Below are 20,413 nucleotides of genomic sequence, written 5' to 3'. Positions count from 1 at the left end.
TAATCCTTCATTCAGTTATCATTAGGTAACACAGCAAGTATTTGAGAAAATACCAAATGTGTATCTTCAAAATGAATCACTCAAAACTGCATTCAGACAGAAAATGAATAGAGTATATAACACACTCTACAAATAAAATAATAAGATCCTATTGAATCTAAAGAGGATTTTCCTTAAAATTTAAAACATTCCTATAAAACAGACTGAAAAGTCTTACAGAAATATGTAGTCTTGGCAACCAAAGGAAAGCTGAAGTCAGAAGCCTGGAGAATTGCTGAAGAAATTGGAATGTTTTGTCTTTGTCGCCCAACATTATTATGAACAAAGAAGATACAAACCAGTCATGGCTAGTGTAATTCCTCTGCAAGCAGACTGAAAAGCACAGTTAAGGAACTTCTATAATATTTTATCTTACATGGTGAAATACTAGAACTCCATTAATACTCATTTCCAGAATCTCTATCAAGAAAGATATTAACGATAGTTAACCCTCATTTTGTCTTCAACCAGCTTATAAGCTATTGATGTAAATGCCTGTGTGCATGCTCAGTTGTGTTTGACTCTTTGCCAGTCCGATGGACTGTAGAATGCCAGGCTCCTCTTTTGCCATTTCCTTTTCCAGTAGATCTTCCCAACCCAGGGATCAAACCTGCATCTCTTGTGCCTCCTATATTGGTAGGCAGATTCTAAAATTAAACTTTATTAATAAAAAAACTACTTGCACAGTAACTATTTTAATATACTATTTGTTGACATGTCCAGGGGAGGCCAAAATCACCAGCAACAAGAGGAAGAAACTATACGCTTTGTGGAAACACACTGTTCAAGTCATTAACACAACAGTACCATCCTTTCTCTAGATTAGGTTATCTGTCAAATTATTAGCATAATCAAGTATTTAAAAAGCCCACATATTTTTAGAATTCAGTAATGCAAATGACTTGTATAAACTTTTTTCTTGAAGTCAAACTCTATTTCTGAAAGATAACCAATACAAATAAAATAAATGGATGTTTTATTCTCATTCTGTATCTGTGTGAAGTTGCTCAGTCGTGTCCGATTCTTTGCGACCCTGTGGACTGTAGCCCGCCAGGCTCCTCTGTCCATGGGATTCTCCAGGCAAGAATACTGGAGTGGGTTGCCATTTCCTTCTCCAGGGGATCTTCCCAACCCAGGGATCGAACCAGGGTCCCCTGCATTGCAGGCAGACGCTTTATCCTCTGAGTCAATTATTTTGATTTACTAAACCTATTTTAAAGTTTCTCTATATATACCCGAAAATATGTTCTAATAACTAATTATTCAAGATTTAACTAATACGGTTGAATTTAATAATTACTACTCAATCTAATAAAGTACCTATTTAAAATAATAGAATCAAATACTATAAAGATACAGCAAATCACTAATATAGGTTTAAGTATTATTTTCCTACAAAAGTTTTAAAGTATTCCGTCCAAGAATTCTGAAAAGCATATGAAGAGAGTTAAAGTACTGCCAGTCATTTACAAAGGATATGAAGAGAAGATTTTATAGAAGCTTGCTGCTGTTTCAGGAATCTCTCACAATGCTTTAAAACCAAGGTAAGATCATTTTCTGCACCATCTTTTAACAGGTTGAGGAACTTGCCATACCTAAATTAAATGTCCAGAAAACATACAAAATGAAAAATGTCAAGCCTTGCACAGTAAATTCATTTTTTAAAATTCATCAAACTGTAGTTCTCTTGAGATCTCATAGTTTTAAGTTTTCAAATTTCTACCTTTGGCATAACTATTATACAGAGCACTCATGAAAGAATAACACCCATATACGTACCTGATAATCATGATATATCAGAATTTGCAGTATTCATCTGGTAAATACAATAACTTTAAAGGAAAAGGAAGTAGTAATGAAAGAATAAAACACAGATACTATAGATGAGTAGTAGAATATAAGCACTTTTCCTTGAATTTAATCTACAACATGGAATGCTGACAGGCTAGCTTGACAGAATGCTAAGTCTAGAAGCAATTTGAGGGTTCATTTAGTCCAGTGATTCTACATGAGCATGGCACTGTTTTGGAAGTTTATGGGAGTGTTTTCATTTGCCACAGTGACTGGAGGACCACTGATACTTGATGAGTGAGCATCAGGGGGTTAGACATGGGACAGTCAGCCCTGCACAGTAACAACTTATAAATGCCCTACCTATTATTTGTATAGATGAAAATTTTATTTATAATTATCTGAAATTAATTGAGCTTCATATAAAATCATAATATATTAGTCTTATTTATTATACACTGAACTAAACCAAGTGTAAGTTAGGGAAAGATAGTTCCTATGCTTTGCCTGAAGACTTCCTAAGACTGTTCATCATTTTGCAAAGTCACTTTGCTAGTGGCAACCCTCTTGTAATATTTGAAACACCAAAATAAAATCCATCTCCATTTGTAGCTGCCCCACAGCTACAATGATTCATAGGTGCCAGCTACGTCTCATACTGTAGCTGTATACAAACAACTTATTATAAGTCACTTTCCATTTATGTCTTAACAATAAGACATCAAGCTGAATTAAAAAAAATATGTGACTAGCTTGCTCATATTATCTATGGATTCCATTTTAGAATGGAAATAGGTCATTACAGTATAAAAGGCAGGTATAGGGTCACAAAACATAATCAGTGGGTTATATACCCTATGTGATATAGGTGGATGTGCTAGAATCACTATCATAGATTTTATTATAATGCTATGGATTTACAGTCTTTTTAAAAAACTTTCACATGCATCTTCTTTATACTTAATTCTGAAGATGATCCAACAGAACAGATAGAATGGGCCTGTCAAGATCCCCATTTAATAATGAAGGGCTCATACCTTAACACCCAGTCTGTTTAGCTTGTCCATTTCTTTTGAAAATTATAATTTGAGTATGAAAAATTCAAACTACTATAATTTATTTATTCTGCTTTCACTTATGCATCTATCATTAAGATACTTTTATACTCATTAACTATAGTTATAGCCTGAAAATAAAAATTAATCATATTTTAGCAAATGGTATGACTGTGCTACCAATGTGCTGATACTTAAAATGTTTTTTTGGAAAAAATCTGATCATCACAGAGACTTAAATATGCTGTAATTAGCCTCTGAAATAATAACAAAGTGCCAATATTCTCAAAACAAAGTTATCATTTTCTGAATGATAAACTCTGTATTTAAACTACACAAAATAGTTGATTGTTAACTTAAATAATATTAAGCACATATTAGCTAGACAAAAACAAATTCTAGAAATGCACAGGAAGATATTTCCCTATAATATACCTGACAGTCATTTTAATGCCAAGCTGTTGCACAGATGAAAGATTTTCATTCTTCACATTTGCATCAGTAGCTAAAAACAATAGAATACTGGGTTATAAAAACGTATAAAAGTCTGCATAATAATCACATTTTAATTGAAATTTGATGAAAGCAATATTTTTACATATTTTAATGTGAATCTTCAAAACACACTGATAAATCCTGTTCTTGTAAGAGCTGTCAGTTACATTTTTCAAAAAAATTAACAGGAAACCTTTTATGAAACAGTTTTTTTCTCCTACAAAAAAGCATTTAAAAATATATTAAATACAAAACAAATAATCATAATTTTCAAGCAATCTACTTTTACTTGGTTCTCCAAATACAAAAGCCATAACACAAAAATGGTCTAGAATATTGTATTTTCATCAAGCAATGCATATATAAGATTCTGAATTACAAACATAGGTAAGTATGGCTGTTTACATCTGAAATATTTAAATGGTCAGTGTCAGAAAGGAATAATTGGTATTATTCTACTTAAAATGTACAGCAGTTTACAAAGGTGGACTGAACAAGTTTATTCCTGCATGTAGATATCGTGATAGAGTACAAATTGTGGTCATCTTCCAAAAGTGAAAAAGGGGGTATACAGTAGAGAGGACTGACCACAGGACAGGCTGAAGGTTTGGACTGGTCTTTGACAACACTGGATGACTGAAGAGTCAGTAGCATCACTAGACTGCAAGGAGGGTCTAGCTGAAACTTCCAGTTTTGGGCTGACAAAACTGTAGTGTGTACACACATGGGTGTGCGCACACGCACACACGCGCACACACACACACACACACACACTCACACATATAAATAAGGGAACTGCCAAGAATCACCAATTTACCTAGTGACAGATCTAGGTTTTCTGAATTCTGTATTGGCAGGTTTTTTTTTTTCCTATTACACACTGGTATATCTCATATTAACAATACACCTACTTCACTCATGAATTCATTCCTTACTTTTAATAAATCTCTTCTTATAAAGTAGGTGTGGAGCACCATGCTAGAATCTATAAGGGATAAAAGATAAATCATACATCATGACCTAACAGAACTTTCCATGTAGTGTCAGAGATAAAATTTGTATATAGAAAATTCAGATAAAGATGTTTTAAAGTGCAAAGTGGAGCAAAAATGATACAGGTGAAGAATTATGTGAATTCATAAGAGGAAGAGATTAGGTAGAAGTGGCATTCAAACTGAATGTTCAAATATGGGTAGACAAGAGGTAGAGAGATAGGTACGAATAAATTAAATATCACTGTTATTGAATATCTACTCTTTAAAGCAATAATAATTCATCTTTCTGCACTCCTGGTAAGGGTAACCTACTTCTAGTTTGCCAAGGACTTGCATGGATTTAGTACTTAAAGTCTCAAGCCCTTAGGAACTTCCCACAGCTGCTGCTAAGTCGCTTTAGTCGTGTCCGACTCTGTGCGAGCCCATAGATGGCAGCCCACCAGGCTCTCCAGTCCCTGGGATTCTCCAGGCAAGAACACCAGAGTGGGTTGCCATTTCCTTCTCCAATGCATGAAAGGGAAAAGTGAAAGTGAAGTCGCTCAGTTGTGTCCAACTCTTCGCGACCCCATGGACTGCAGCCTACCAGGCACCTCTGTCCATGGGATTTTCCAGGCAAGAGTACTGGAGTGGGGTGCCATTGCCTTCTCCAAGGAACCTCTCACACTCCTGGGCAAACCAGACTGGTTGGTCAACTACCTAGTCTAGAGGGGTAATTTCTTAAACAAAAATAAATAACAATTTTAAAAAATAAGTGTCTGTTAATTTCTTGATAAGCTACATCTGACTTACACTTATTTTGATCAGAATACAGTCTTAGCAATATTGCTAAATTTCATAATGATAGCAATTAAGCTACAGTTTATATAGCTAAGAATCCCTTGCTACTTATAACCGTTATGGTGCTGGAAGATGAACCTCTGCACCTAGGGAAGAAGGATACCACTTGTGCACTTCTCCTAGCAAGAGGCTGAGCAAGGAAGACTACTCAATGTTTTCTACAGGTTTTTGAAACAAGAGTAAAGATCGTATTCACCGACAATGCTCTGCATTAATTACAGGGCTATGCCCCAAGCCAGGCTTCAGCAATATGTGAACCGTGAACTGCCAGATGTTCAAGTTGGTTTTAGAAAAAGCAGAGGAACCAGAGATCAAATTGCCAACATCTGCTGAATCATCGAAAAAGCAAGAGTTTCAGAAAAATGTCTATTTCTGCTTTATTGACTATGCGAAAGTCTTTGACTGTGTGGATCACAATAAACTGTGGAAAATTCTGCAAGAGATGAGAATACCAGACCACCTGATCTGCCTCTTGAGAAACCTGTATGCAGGTCAGGAAGCAACAGTTAGAACTGGACATGGAACAACAGACTGGTTCCAGATAGGAAAGGGAGTACGTCAAGGCTGTATATTGTCACCCTGCTTATTTAACTTCTATGCAGAGTACATCATGAGAAACGCTGGGCTGCAGGAAGCACAAGCTGGAATCAAGATTGCCAGAAGAAATATCAATCACCTCAGATATGCAGATGACACCACCCTTATGGCAGAAAGTGAAGAGGAACTAAAAAGCTTCTTGATGAAAGTGAAAGAGGAGAGTGAAAAAGTTGGCTTAAAGCTCAACATTCAGAAAAATAAGATCATGGCATCTGGTCCCATCACTTCATGGCAAATAGATGGGGAAACAGTGGAAACAGTGTCAGACTTTATTTTTTGGGCTCCAAAATCACTGCAGATGGTGATTGCAGCCATGAAATTAAAAGATGCTTACTCCTTGGAAGGAAAGTTATGACCAACCTAGATAGCATATTCAAAAGCAGAGACATTACTTTGCCAACAAAGGTCCATCTAGTCAAGGCTATGGTTTTACCAGCGGTCATGTATGGATGTAAGAGTTGGACTGTGAAGAAAGCTGAGCGTGAAGAATTGATGCTTTTGAACTGTGGCGTTGGAGAAGACTCTTGAGAGTCCCTTGGACAAAAATAACAATTTTTAAAAATAAGTGCCAATTTCTTGATAAGCTACATCTGACTTATACTTATTTTGATCACAATACAGTCTTAGCAATATTGCTAAATTTCATAATGATAGCAATTAAGCTACAGTTTATATAGCTAAGAATCCCTTGCTACTTACAACCATCATGGTGCTGGTAGATGGACCTCTACAGCTTACTTCTATGCACTGAGTTGAAATACACACTTAAAGAAGTAAAACAGAACTTTAGAGATAGTTTCAATTGGACAGTCATAGGTTGCTACACAAATTTTATTTTAAGGAAGGTACTGGTTAAATCTCCAAAAAGATTTTTAAAGGAGAATATATGAGTTATTAAGTATACCAAAACAAAAATCACATATCCACTCAAAAAATTACTAGGATGGTAAAGATTTAGGTGACTTCAGAGTGAATAAAATTCCACCGAATGTTTCCTTTAGTAGGATGTCAGTCAGAAAATGGTTTATGGGTATATATCTAAAAAGAAGCTTCAATTTTAATTTGTATTTGACATACAGTATGACAACCTGACAAGCAGAAATGGATCTTGGGCCACAAAAGTTGAGTGAAATAATCTTTTGTTACACTTAACTTGGACTAAATACGATTTATGAAGCAGGAATTAAAATCTTCAGAAATAAAATGGAGCAAAATGATTAACTGAAATTCAATGATAAAATAGATGTATTCAGGGGACCCTGAAACACTGCTGGCAACCAGTGCTTTACTGAAATGGGGATAAAAGTGTGCGATACATAGCAATAAGTGATGTGCTGCTTAATAAACACCAAGAGGATGAATGAGGAGTTGAATGAATAAACAAACATCCAATGTACAACAAAAACTGTGCTTTACATATCAAACAAGACGCAAGGTGGAGATGCAGATAGAATTTAACATATTTTTTTCTGTATATTGAAATCAAGAAACAAAAGGATAATATAACTCCCATTCCCAGAGTCACTGCGAAGCATAACAAAGTTATTGAATAAAGGTCAATCAACCAATGACACCTATAGCATCAGATTTGCCCTACTTACTCATCAATGCCTAATTCATTCTCAGCATTAACTATTTACAATAACCAATCATTTTAATTATAAATATAATAATCTCAGAACAAAATGAGTTGAAAAAATTAACTTAATGTTGACTGAAATTACTCACTGTGGTAATACATACTGTTCTACTTTTAATATAGAAAGCTAGCACAGAGCAGGAGTAGAAGAAATTAAATCTATTTTGCTGGCACTTGGCTAATAGTGAGAAACTAAACAAATTTTCTGGAGAAGGAAATGGCAACCCACTGCAATATTCTTGCCTAGAGAATCCCGTGGACATAGGAGCCTGATGGGCTGCTGTCCATAGGGTCGCACAGAGTTGGATACAAGAGAAGCGACTTAACATGCATGCATGCGCTGGAGAAGGAAATGGCAACCCACTCCAGTATTCTTGCCTGGAGAATCCCAAGGACAGAGGAGCCTGGTGGGCTCCCGTCTATGGGGTCACACAGAGTTGGACATGACTGAAGCGACTTAGCAGCAACAGCAGCAAATGAATTTTCAGAAGAGTAAAGCATATCTCCACTGGATGACAAATACAGTATTAGAAGAGCTGTTACAGTGTGACTGTTTACTGACTCTCCTGAAAGTCCTGTTATATCAGTAGCAGAGCCAGAAAACTTTTACTTCTAAAGAAAGCAACCAGTCCATTTCCTCCTGCCTTCTTCCTTACCCAAAATAAGCCTGAAGGTTCTGTACCTTCTTTTTAAATATGGGGTTGCTATCTATCCATTTTATTCAGTTTTTACTGCCATAAAATTTAATTCCTTATGACCAGTAAGCTAGTGTAAGTATCTAAGTCTCCTAACTTAGGTGTGATCACTTCAGTCATGTCCGACTCTTGCAACCCCATGGACTGTAGATGACCAGGCCCTGTCCATGGTGATTCTCCAGGCGAGATACTGGAGTAGATTGCCATGCCCTTGTCCAGGGGATCTTCCCCATCCAGGGACTGAACCCGTGTCTCCTGTGACTCCTGCACTGCAGGCGGATTCTTTACTACTGAGCTACCAGGAAAGCCCGACTTACATAGTCAGCATTATTTGGGAAAAAGTATTATTTTTTTCCATGCCATTGATTACACAATTGCCCTTGCCTGCAAGATTCTTCCCCTTTCCTATTTCTTTCAGCTGTCATAGCCCAGGAGGCAGTTCTATCATTGTTTTTTCCTTTAATCTTCCACTATGATATTAGTCAACACTGATCACTCTCCACTGAATACCTATGGCATTACCACACAATCCCTCATTTGAAAATATCTCAATTCAAAAAGCTAACTTAATCGTTCTAGCACATTGCCTGAAACAAAGTAGCCAGCTGAGAAATGTCAGTTTTCCATTTCTTTACTTTCTATTTACCATGTGCTGCAAATTAATTTAATTCATCATTTTAGATACATGCTCTATTCCCCCCCTCCTTGTGGACAGGGTCATTCATATTATATACCTCCTTGCGACTATCTAGCATACTCACAAATATCCTCCATAAAAGTAAGACAGAAAAGAGCATATTTGCTGAATATCAAAAGAAAGTATAATGGACATTTAACTGTATATAATAAATGTAAAAATATTTTAATAATGGAAAGGTGAAACAATGCAAAGTTCCCTGATATTTTTCCAAAATTTTGTTTAACATAAAGAGAAAAAGGATAAAATTGAAATATTTACCACCCTGAAAGGATTACTTAATTTATCATTTTAAAGAAGCAATTATAGAGGAAAAATCTCCAACACGTTCTAGAAAATGAGCTGACAAACATTTAACGTCTGTTAGGACTCGGAGAGGCACCTGCGTGGAGTAACAAACTGCGAGTGTGCAGAACTTTATCTGTTTGTTCTCTCCTCTTTCTTTAAGGGGATAAACAGCCAAACTAATCTGATTTTTCCAGATTTACAAATTTTATAATGGATTGAAATCCTGAGGGAGCTAACAACAGATGGATGACTGTGTTATTCTAATTTCAGCTACCTTAGGGTTTAGCAAGCTGTCATTTTTAAAAAGCCAATCAATTTCTCATTTCAAGAAACATGAAAAAACACTAAATAGATCTATCCAGCGTCTGCTTTGAAACATCTTTTATATCAAAACATGGTTTTTGTTTACTTAAAGTCAATAGAATAAAATTTTGTAATTGCAAACCATTGTTTCACTAGCCAAAAAATTAATGATAAAGGACGAGGATATCTAAAGCCATGAGAAGAAAACAATACTAGCAACAAACTTAGCCCATATCATAATAATAAATAGTAATCAATCAACAGGAAGCCACTTTATTTTCATTCATTCTCTAAAACACTATTGGATAGTTGTTTACCTGGAGCCTTTTAAGAATTTAAATTCACATTCAGGGTTTATCTGCCTAGATGATAGGCTTCCCCAGTAGCTCAGTGGTAAAGAATCTGCCTGCAATGCAGGAGACACAGGTTCCATCCCTGGGTCAGGAAGATCCCCTGGAGCAGGAAATGGCAACTCACTCCAGTATTCTTGCCTGGGAAATCTCATGGACAGAGGAGCCTGGTGGGCTACAGTCCATGGGGTCACAGAGAGTTGGACATAACTTAGTGACTAAACAACAACGGCCTAGATAATACATTCAGTAAAGCCAACATCTGAGATCTCCTCATCATAATTCAGAAATATAACACAGGGTAGTAAATGCACACACACTGAGCAATCAGCCTTGTTGAATATTTAGATAACACACACGACATAATGTTAATTTTAGATTATCTGCAGAACATATAACCCAACAGAACAATGTACCAAAGAGAGCTGTAGAATTTTGAAGATTATATTACTGAAGATAGCCCCTCTGGCATTCAAATTTCCATGATTACCACTTCTTACTTATTTCCTCTCTTACAGACTTGATCATTAATCTCTGTATGTTTTTTCACATACTTTTTCAGGTTTGTTCATAAAGTTATCATTTCTTCACAGACGCTTTTCTTCAAAATTTTCTTCATTAGCCCTAATTTCTTCCCTCTGAATCTCAGTTTCCCGATTTTTAAATGTGATGATTATACACCTGCTCTCAGAGAGTACAGCTGACCCTTGAACAACGCAAGGGTTAGGGAGCCAACCCCATGCAGCAGGTAAAAAATTCAAGTATAACTTTACAACTGGCCTTCCATATCCTCAGCTCTACATCCATGGATTCAGCAAACCATGGATTTGGTGGTACTGTAGTAGGTATTTATTGGGGAAAAAAAATCTGCATGCTGAACCTCCACAGTTCAAAATCATGTTGTTCAAGGGTAGTTACAGGGTTGAACAATATAATGCACATCAGATGCCTCAGTGCATTATTCTACTCACAAGCAGGACTCAAGTTATCAATTCTCTTCATCTACCTTAATTTCTGTTTTATTCTACCTTGTGTTTTCCTCTCATTTCTTTGCTTTCATTTTCTTATGATCACTTTTATCCCTTTCCCAAATCTGCATTAGATGTCACTATGATTTAATTACATATATGTGTACTTGTAAATCCCAACAGATTTAGAATTGTTATACAGATGTACTGTGTGAACATAGATGTTATTTAATGGTATGAATAATTAATCTAACAAAATATCTCAAAAGCTATATTAAAGAGAAAGAGGCATTTGAGACTAATGAAATAATTTAAATTAGCCATATGTGTTCAGTTGTTTAGTCGTGTCCGACTTTTTGCTACTCCATGGACTGTAGCCCACCAGGCTCCTCTGTCCATGGGATTCTCCAGGCGAGAATACTGGAGTGGGTTGCTATTTCCTTCTCCAGGGGATCTCTCCAACTCAGGGAGCAAATCCGGGTCTCCTGCATTGCAGGTGGCTTCTTTACCAACTGAGCCACCAGGGAAGCACAATGTGATAAATATCAAATTGGTAGTTTAAGATGAATGCAATAGGAGCACAGAGGAGGGACTTACGATTGAGAGTAAGAGGGAAGGTGACATTCTAGCTGTGACTTTACAGTAGTTGGCCATTACCACATGGATGTCATGAGGAAGAAAGAAGTTTATCCAGAATGAACACTAGGAGCACAACAGGTTCAATGATACGAATGCACAGGGTGTGTTTGGGCAGTGATGAATAACACAATTAAAAAAAAATAAGTAACCCAGACTGAGAATATATCTTTAAAATTTTCTTTCTTTCTATGGAGATTTGAAACATTACGTCTAACTTGAATAAATGCATATTTGAAGGATGGTTTCTTCAGCAAACAGAAAAGTCATGTTACTCTTATGAGGAAGAGGGGCAATATCCCCTGATGATCTATTACTGTGAATCTAGGCTCCCTTTCTGCTTTCTTCACAGTGTCTTCACTTACTGGATATTCACCTTTGGGAAATTTCAGTTCTTCTCTCTACCTCATCCTTTACATAGTTACTAAATTAATCATTCTAAACTACAGATGAATCAAGTAAAGCTTCTGGTCTGAAATCTTTAACGTTTTCAGTTTTAATAAGCAACAGAGTAAATCAAACACATTGACACAGTATACAAAGCTCTTATCCTTCATTCCATTCTTTCCTTTATTTGTCAAACAATTATTGACACTTTTACTCTAGGTGCAGAGGACAAGACCAGTAAGACACAGAAACTACCCTACAGGAGTGTGCTGCCACATGAAGGATTAGACATTAAGTCAGAATATGAGAAAAACAGGACAAAGAGATGTGTATTAGCTTTATACAGTAAACTGAAGATTTAGTAATTGGTATTTTCAACCCATACCTTCCCCCTAAATTCCAAATTCAAACAGCCAACATGTACAGAGTATGTCTACTTAAATGTGTAACAAGTATTCAAAATAACATAAAAGCAAACTCCTAATCTCCTCTCTGAATCTTATTCTTCACGCATTCTTCTCTATCTGTGTTTGATAATCCACCCTTCCAGTGGCTCAGATCAATAACTTAGGTCTTTGACTCCCCTCTTTCTCACTCCATCTTCAGTCTGTTAGCCTATTCTGTTGGTCCTATTTTCAAAATATACCTAGAATACGTGTGTGTGTGTGTGTGTGTGTATGTGTTCGTCACTCAGTCGTGTCTGACTTTTTGCGACCCCATGGACTGTAGCCCACTAGGCTCCTCTGTCCACGGGATTCTCCAGGCAAGAATACTGGAGTGGGTTGCCATTTCCTTCTCCAAGGGATCTTCCTGATCCAGGGATTGAACCTGGGTCTCCTGCATTGCAGGTGTACGCTTTACTGTCTGAGCTAGAATCCAAGTACTTTTGACCAGCTCCACTGACATCCTCATCCAAGCCATTGCCAATTTTCATCATTATCTTTTCAATAGCCTCCTAACTCATCTTCCTTGTTCTTCAGTCTTTTCCCAATACAGCAGCCATAGTAATATTTTAAAAATGTAAATCTGAGGATGTCAGTCCTATGTTCAAGATTCTACAATAACTTTAAAATCCCTCTATCAGGGATTTCCCCAGAAGTCCAGTGGTCAAGACTGTGCTTTCATTGCTGAAGGCACAGATTCAGTGCCTGGTCAGGAACTAAGATCCCACAAGCCATGCAGTGTGCCCCCATCTGCCCCCCATCCACATATCATCCTCTCTAACTTCAACACCAAAAATTCTCCCCCTTACTCTTTTTGAGCTATACCAGTCTCCTTCCTAGTCAGTTGCTGGAATTTTCTTCCTCTGAAAACATTCATATATCTTGCTGCCAACTTCTGCTGGTCCAAACACTATTTAACATTGAACCTCCCTTCCCTGCTGTGTATTTCTCACTTACCACCATACCACTTGACATACTGGATGTTTTACTTATCTACTGTCTATCTTCCAACAGAAAGGTAAACTCTATCAAGGGAAGACTTTTTTCTCTCTTTTGTTCACTGATGTGCCCAAGTGCTTTGAGCAATTTTATTATATTGTACAGGAAAATATCAATTTGCTGAATAAATGAATGTGTATCTGGAGAAGAGAAGGTGAGGCTGGCAATTCTGCTAATAGTTTAGTGTTTCTGAAAAACAAATGAGGCATGGAGAAAAGGGGATGATGCTAGAGAAGAAAGAAGAGTAACCTAAGGCCTTGGGTGTCATGATAAGAATCTTAAACTGTACGCAGTGGTCAATGGTAAACTTCTAAAAGGTAGAGGAATGAACAGGTCAGATTTACACTTCATACGTCACTCTGAAAGCAACATAAAGAATACTTCTGGAAAAAAAAATGAGACTCCAATTAGAAAAATGAGGTAAAGACAATAACCTAGACAATAACCTGTTGCAATAACCTAGGCAAAAAGTAACGGTGGCTTAAACTAACATAAAGAAGAGGAGGGACGGAAGTAAGGGCTTAAGTTTGAAATATATTAGGAACACAGAATATGGTTTGCTGACTAGGCGGGAACCTGGTTTAGATGGACAGATGATTGCACTGCCCACCAAAATAGTATAGATGGAGGAAGTCTCTCAATGAGGTATGATAAAGTAACGCTCTTGTTGGACATTTTGAGCCTGAGGGTTCTTTAGCACATTCACGTGATGTTTACCTATCAAGCATCTGGAAATATGAGAAAGCTTATAGATATTTGAGTAGAAGAGATAAACTTAGAAGTCATCAATGTATGCAAAATAAAACAGTACAAACAGATGAGATCACTACGAGATAGTGGATAAAAACTGAAGAATGGAAGATACCACCATAAGGAAAAATAAATTTCAATGGGTAGACAGAAAAAAAAAAAAAGAGTTAACAACAACAACAACAAAAAAGCTAGAAAGTAACAAGGAAACCCAGACATTTGCACAGAAGAGACCAGAAGATATCTGGAATGTATATAACACAAAGTGAGAGATTTTAAGGATGGAAAACCTTGTGTATATTTGCATCTAATTACACTTTTCTATGAGTTGACTCATTGGAAAAGACTCTGATGCTGGGAGGGATTGGGGGCAGGAGGAGAAGGGGATGACAGAGGATGAGATGGCTGGATGGCATCACTGACTCGATGGATGTGAGTTTGAGTGAACTCCGGGAGTTGGTGATGGACAGGGAGGCCTGGCATGCTGTGATTCATGGGGTCACAAAGAGTTGGACACGACTGAGCGACTGAACTGAACTGAACTGAACTGATGAAACATTATCTATTTGCATACCAAGCACTTTCCAAAATTCAAAATGTTTAAATTGTACCTGTATATTCCACTGAAGGGAAGTAGCATTCAGATGGGCTTTCAGAAAGATGAAGTACAAATTTTTCAAGTAATTCTACTAAAGCTGTAATAAACAAGAGAATAATTAGGATATTAAAGGTCAAGAATCATACATGATACTGTATCTCTAAATCACAGACCAGTAGGTAAAAGTCATTAGGACTTCTTCATAGTTATGCTCTTGAGGGGGGCCAATTCAAAACATATCGTTTTAATATTCACAACAATCTTCCCAATGTAAATTAAATTTTAAATAGCTTCACTGCAAACCTATTCAATGTGAAACTGGAAAAGAACCATCTGTTATCCTTAGATCCTCTAAGGATTACTTCAGAATTTTCTAAATGATTTCAATTCAGAAAAAAAATTATCACAAATTAGGCTATAATATCTTACCATCATTATTCACACATGCAGAAAAAACATCACATGAACTTCAAGACCAGAATCAATGCATAGCTCACATCCCTTTCAAAAGCACATTTTATATGTTTTATATACTTGACAACAGATGTTATCTGTTCAGGGTAAACAGATCAAAGGTAAGACAGGCAGGGGTTGGAAAGAGGGAGGGATGAATAGGCAGAGCAGAGAATTTCTAGGGCAGTGAAACTCTTTTGTAAGGCACTACATTGGTGGATACATGTCATCATTATGACATTTGTCAAAATTCATAGAATGTGAAACATCAAGAGTGAACCCTAATGTAAACTATGGACTCTTGATGATAATGACATGTCAATGTAGTCTCATCAGTTGTAACAAGCATACCACTCTGGTATGAGATGTTGTTAGTTGGGGAGGTTTCAAGGAGAGAATATGTGAGAACTTTCTGTATTTCCTGCTTGATTTTGCTGTGAATCTAAAACTGCTCTAAAAGTTTATTAATTCAAAGAAAAGTTGAAAAAAAGATGCCTGTCAATGTAACAGTACAGAAATATTTGCATATATTACCACCAAAGTGGATACAACCAAGTGAATTATAATCACTATGCAATTTAGAATTATTTTTGCTGGAAATAAATGTATCTGAAGAGTAACTGATATGCTTGTAATTAAGGCAAGTAAGTTTTAGTCACTTTTGAAATTTGTGCCCTGGTTATTATATTCAGGATATTGACTGTGACACATATTAACTGAATGCACCCTTTTTCACATCCAAGAGCATTGAGGAAAAGTTAGTCTTCAACATGCCAGAAATGTAAAGTCAAAGAGGGATAACATATGCTTTCCAACAACTACAGGTCTAACAAGCTACATCTCATGATACAGCTTAAGCAACATCTCTAGATAAAAACAAATTTTTTTTATTTGTGGAACTCTATTCATATTGATTTCAAGTTGAAATATTTAAATATTTAAACATATGAAATGCAATAGTTAAGGATCAGAAAGAACACTTCTGCTGCTGCTAAGTCACTTCAGTCGTGTCCAACTCTGTGCGACCCCATAGACTCCGCCGTCCCTGGGATTCTCGAGGCAAGAACACTGGAGTGGGTTGCCATTTCCTTCTCCAATGCATGAAAGTGAAAAGTGATTGTAGATTATTTATAGATTGGTTCTATCTTCACACACATAAGCACAAATACTCCCACTTTTGGAGAAATCTTTCAAGTGGTTTCTTTTCTATGAATCTCTAAGTAAATAATAGCCCTTCAGTGAGACCTTTCAACTTCTATGTTTGTTTACAAGTTACAAAATGCTGTCTCTTGAGATTATAATTTTTCAGAAATCAGGTGAAGAAAAGAAGTGTGTGACTGCTAGTATGAGGAAAGCAATGAACAGGATCAGGTTCAGCCATTAGACAGACAGTTAGAAATATGTCAGAAGACAAAACACACATCTGTGAAGGTGCTAAAACACTAAAATATTCGAAACTTGAGTCACCAGACTAACTTCAGACTTTACAACGCATACTACTTTCCAGCAAGTAGTGATCCTGAAATATGAAATTATGCTATTAGATCATAATATATTAGAGGCTTATAAAGTAATTTATGCATCCTATATAAAGGTGACATCACTGAATCAACCAGAGAAAGTTCATGATTTCTATGGATTCCAATATATTTGCTTTGCCCAGCAACCCAAACAGCACTATGTACTTCCAAATATTTTGAGAGATAAACTACAGTCATGGAACAATGTTAAAAACTAATTCACATGTGGTAGTTGAACCCACAGTTACAATTTATTGGTACCATCTCTCTAACAACAATGACAACAAAACTGCATAATTACTAACATGGCTATCTCAGTACAACTCACTGTCAGTTCACTAAAAATTCCATTATCTGCGACTCCAGGAAATTAATTCACATAAAACATTTCTTAACTTTAAGAGTAAATTAACTCCAGGATATTGCTATCTAGAAAGTAAACTGTTGAATATTGTTTTAGGTGGATTTTTATTTTGAATGGCAGACTTAGAATCTCTATAAAGGATTTTAAATTAGAAACCGTCTCCTTTTAATTATACTCAGTCCCTAGGGTTGGACTATGACATCAGTAGACTATAAAACCAAAGTTTATGATATTTATATGATAAAAGAGGACCTGGGTTTTACTGCTGAGGAAAAACCAAAGGCAGATTGTTCAGGGATAAGTGTTTTTTCCCTTGGCATTGCCATCACAACAGCAGCCGGTTCCAAAAAATTCAGTGTTTGTAAATATGCATGGTTTCTCCAGGATTCACTCTTTAATTCTTTAATCTTTTATTACTGCTGGCACATCCTCAGATCACAAGGAACTCACACTATGTGCTCAGTTTTTTCCTGATCGTTATCCTGCATACAAGCACCAGATGTTTGCTCCTTGAACACTTGCTTATTCAGAATATACCACACCTTTCACGTGTGGAACAGACACATGAATGGAGGGAAAGTAGAGTTTGTGGCCTCCTTACCACTGGCTGATGGTGAAAGTCCTGACTCCCTACTTAGGCCTCCCTGACACCACCCTATCAGGGAGAGGCAGGGTGTCTCACTGTCAGGTGAGAACAGAAGTCCAGGCTGCAGCCCAAGTCTTGTTTGCAAGACTTCTACAGTTTGGCTGGATTAAAGTGCTCACTTTCTACAAGTTTTGTCTTGGTAGACTGCCATTATCCTGGTCCTTTGGTTAGAGGGAGCAGGCTCTTATTGCCCAGCCCTCATTTTTTCCCTTGCATCCATTGATATTCTTCATCACTCAGCCTAGGATATATGAGGCAAAAACAAAACCCAAGAAATGTCATCTTTGTTCCTTGGATCCCAAGGTTCCTAGTCAGTTTGTCTTTTCAATCAAGGGTCACATATAAAACATAAGATCATGTCTACAAATCTCAGATGTACATAGTAGGAGAGAAAAGGGAAAGATCATCTACTCCATCTCTCAACAGTAGATATCATCTCTTTTCTTTTTCATTATGAATATTTAGACCCCGTACAGACTAGATATAAGTTCTGCCATATAAATTAGATGACCACACACAATTTTTAAAAAATCCTCAGCTTATTTCAAATCATTCTTTATTCTTATGTTATTCACCATTAATACTGAATCTTAGAGAATTATCTGATGTATCAAGTACAGCTGGTTTATAGCCATAAATAGATATAAGACAGGTCAATTTGAAGTCCATGTAAGTAAGTAAGTAAGTGAAGTCACTCAGTCGTGTTTAATTCTTTGCAACCCCATGTACTGCAGCCTACCAGGCTCCTCCGTCCATGGAATTTTCCAGGCAAGAGTACTAGAGTGGGTTGCCATTTCCTTCTCCAGGGGATCTTCCTAACCCAGGGATTGAACCCAGGTCTCCCGCATTGCAAGCAGACATTTTACCATCTGAGCCACAAGGGAGCCCTAAAATCCATAGGTACATAGCAATTATGAGTATTCTTTGAGTATACCAGTACAGCTGAAGTTCAGGATTCAGAAGGTGATAGATTAGAAATTGTGCTCAATTCCTCTTCCCTTCGATTAATTATGCCAAGAAGAGGGTCTAAGAAAAAAAGGATCGTTGGTAACAGAATCACATGATGGGTAGATACCACTAGAAGCATACCACTAAGGATAGCCCAATAACGATATATGATGGTACTCACAGCATAAAGTGAGTGGAAAAAAAAAGAATTGATGCTTTTGTCCCTTTAGGGGCCATTAGTGATCCTCCTTTCAGGTCTCATATAACCTCTTATGTTTTCTTTGGTGCCTTAATATCTCTCTTTCTACTTAGAGCAGTCTTTACTTAACCTGTGTGTTTCTCATTTTTTTAAGCTGATTTACTAGCACTTTGATATTATCAGATAACCTAAATTATTAAAGATTTGTGTCTCCTTAATGTATATTTGAAATCATAACTGGCTGGGATAAAGCAAAGTATTATAGGAATCAGATACAGAGATAGATGAGCAAACTTTAAAATTACTTTGTGTAAGTACATTTATTAACATGGAAAATTCTATACAATATGGTATTCAGTGACCTGACAAAAGAAAATAGCGTGCTAGGTATTAACTCTTTGGGCTAAGAATAATTTAGTGATGATTTTATTCTGCAGAGATTATAAGGCAAATTTCAGTCTCTTCATTTTGTTTATAATTTCTAATCTTTCTAGAATGATCATATATTTCAGACAATAATTTAGTTGCCAAAAGGTTAATACTAGAATCAAAGTAGTAACAGAAGAAATGAATGAGAAAGAACAGATTTTAAAAATTTAAGAATAAACTCTATAAGACATGGTAAACAAATATATGAAAGTCAGAAGATGAAAGAAAGAGATAAGCCAAGAAGAACTAGGTTGTTCCCTTCAATTATTGTACTACATACAGGCTAGTGACTACACACAGAAAAAATGCAAGAAGAAGAACATATTTTAACACTTTCCATGGCATCTCATACAGATAAAATCTAAGTGGCAGGACAAAACGAGAATACTAGATTAAATGTTCAGAGGAAAATTTTTTAAAAGTGTATCATTTCATTTCAGATCAGTTGCTTAGTTGTGTACAACTCTTTGTGACCCCATGAATCGCAGCATGCCAGGCCTCCCTGTCCATCACCAACTCCCAGAGTTCACTCAGACTCATGTCCTTCGAGTTGGTGATGCCATCCAGCCGTCTCATCCTCTGTAGTCCCCTTCTCCTCCTGCCCTCAATCCCTCCAAGAATCAGAGTCTTTTCCAATGAGTCAACTCTTCGCATGAGGTGGCCAAAGTATTGGAGTTTCAGCTTTAGCAACGTTCCTTCCAAAGAACACCCAGGGCTGACCTACTTTAGAATGTACTGGTTGGATCTCCTTGCAGTCCAAGGGACTCTCAAGAGTCTTCCCCAACACCACAGTTCAAAAGCATCAATTCTTTGGTGCTCAGCTTTTTTCACAGTCCAACTCTCACATCCATACATGACTACTGGAAAAACCATAGCCTTGACTAGATGGACCTTTGTTGGCAAAGTAATGTCTCTGCTTTGAATATGCCATCTAGGTTGGTCATAACTTTCCTTCCAAGAAGTAAGCGTCTTTTAATTTCATGGCTGCAATCACCATCTGCAGTGATTTTGGAGCCCAGAAAAATAAAGTCTGACACTGTTTCCACTGTTTCCCCATCTATTTCCCATGAAGTGATAGGACCAGATGCTATGATCTTAGTTTTCTGAACGTTGAGCTTTAAGCCAACTTTTTCACTCTCCTCTTTCACTTTCATCAAGAGGCTTTTGAGTTCCTCTTCACTTTCTGCCATCAGAGTGGTGTCATCTGCATATCTGAGGTGATTGATATTTCTCCCGGCAATCTTGATTCCAGCTTGTGCTTCTTCCAGCCCAGAGTTTCTCATGATGTATTA

The 20,413-nt window shown here is 36.8% G+C and overlaps 1 protein-coding gene across 10 annotated transcripts in view; it reads right to left on the bottom strand.

The window, feature by feature from the left end:
• TBC1D32 (TBC1 domain family member 32) overlaps positions 1-20,413 on the bottom strand; it is a 207,197-nt gene that overhangs the window by 31,855 nt on the left and 154,929 nt on the right. For 6 of the 10 annotated variants that reach the window (XM_086316349.1, XM_086316350.1, XM_086316352.1 and 3 more), the window contains 4 exons: positions 14,576-14,659; positions 3,321-3,390; positions 1,519-1,634; positions 218-372 (listed from right to left, as the gene is read on the bottom strand). In XM_086316349.1, the coding sequence (XP_086172475.1) occupies positions 218-372; positions 1,519-1,634; positions 3,321-3,390; positions 14,576-14,659 (425 nt within the window). Of the gene's footprint in view, positions 1-217; positions 373-1,426; positions 1,635-3,320; positions 3,391-14,575; positions 14,660-20,413 lie in introns of those variants that run through there. The other 4 variants (XR_015132336.1, XR_015132337.1, XM_086316351.1 and 1 more) reach the window with 3 other exon arrangements.

The sequence above is a fragment of the Bos grunniens genome, chromosome 9 (genome assembly GCF_055505025.1).
Source record: "Bos grunniens cultivar Pamir isolate PY7600 chromosome 9, Bosgru_T2T1.0, whole genome shotgun sequence".
NCBI classification, from domain to species: Eukaryota; Metazoa; Chordata; class Mammalia; order Artiodactyla; family Bovidae; genus Bos; species Bos grunniens.
The sequence above is the reverse complement of the archived record's forward strand: the minus strand, read 5'-3'. Positions and strand labels throughout refer to the sequence as shown.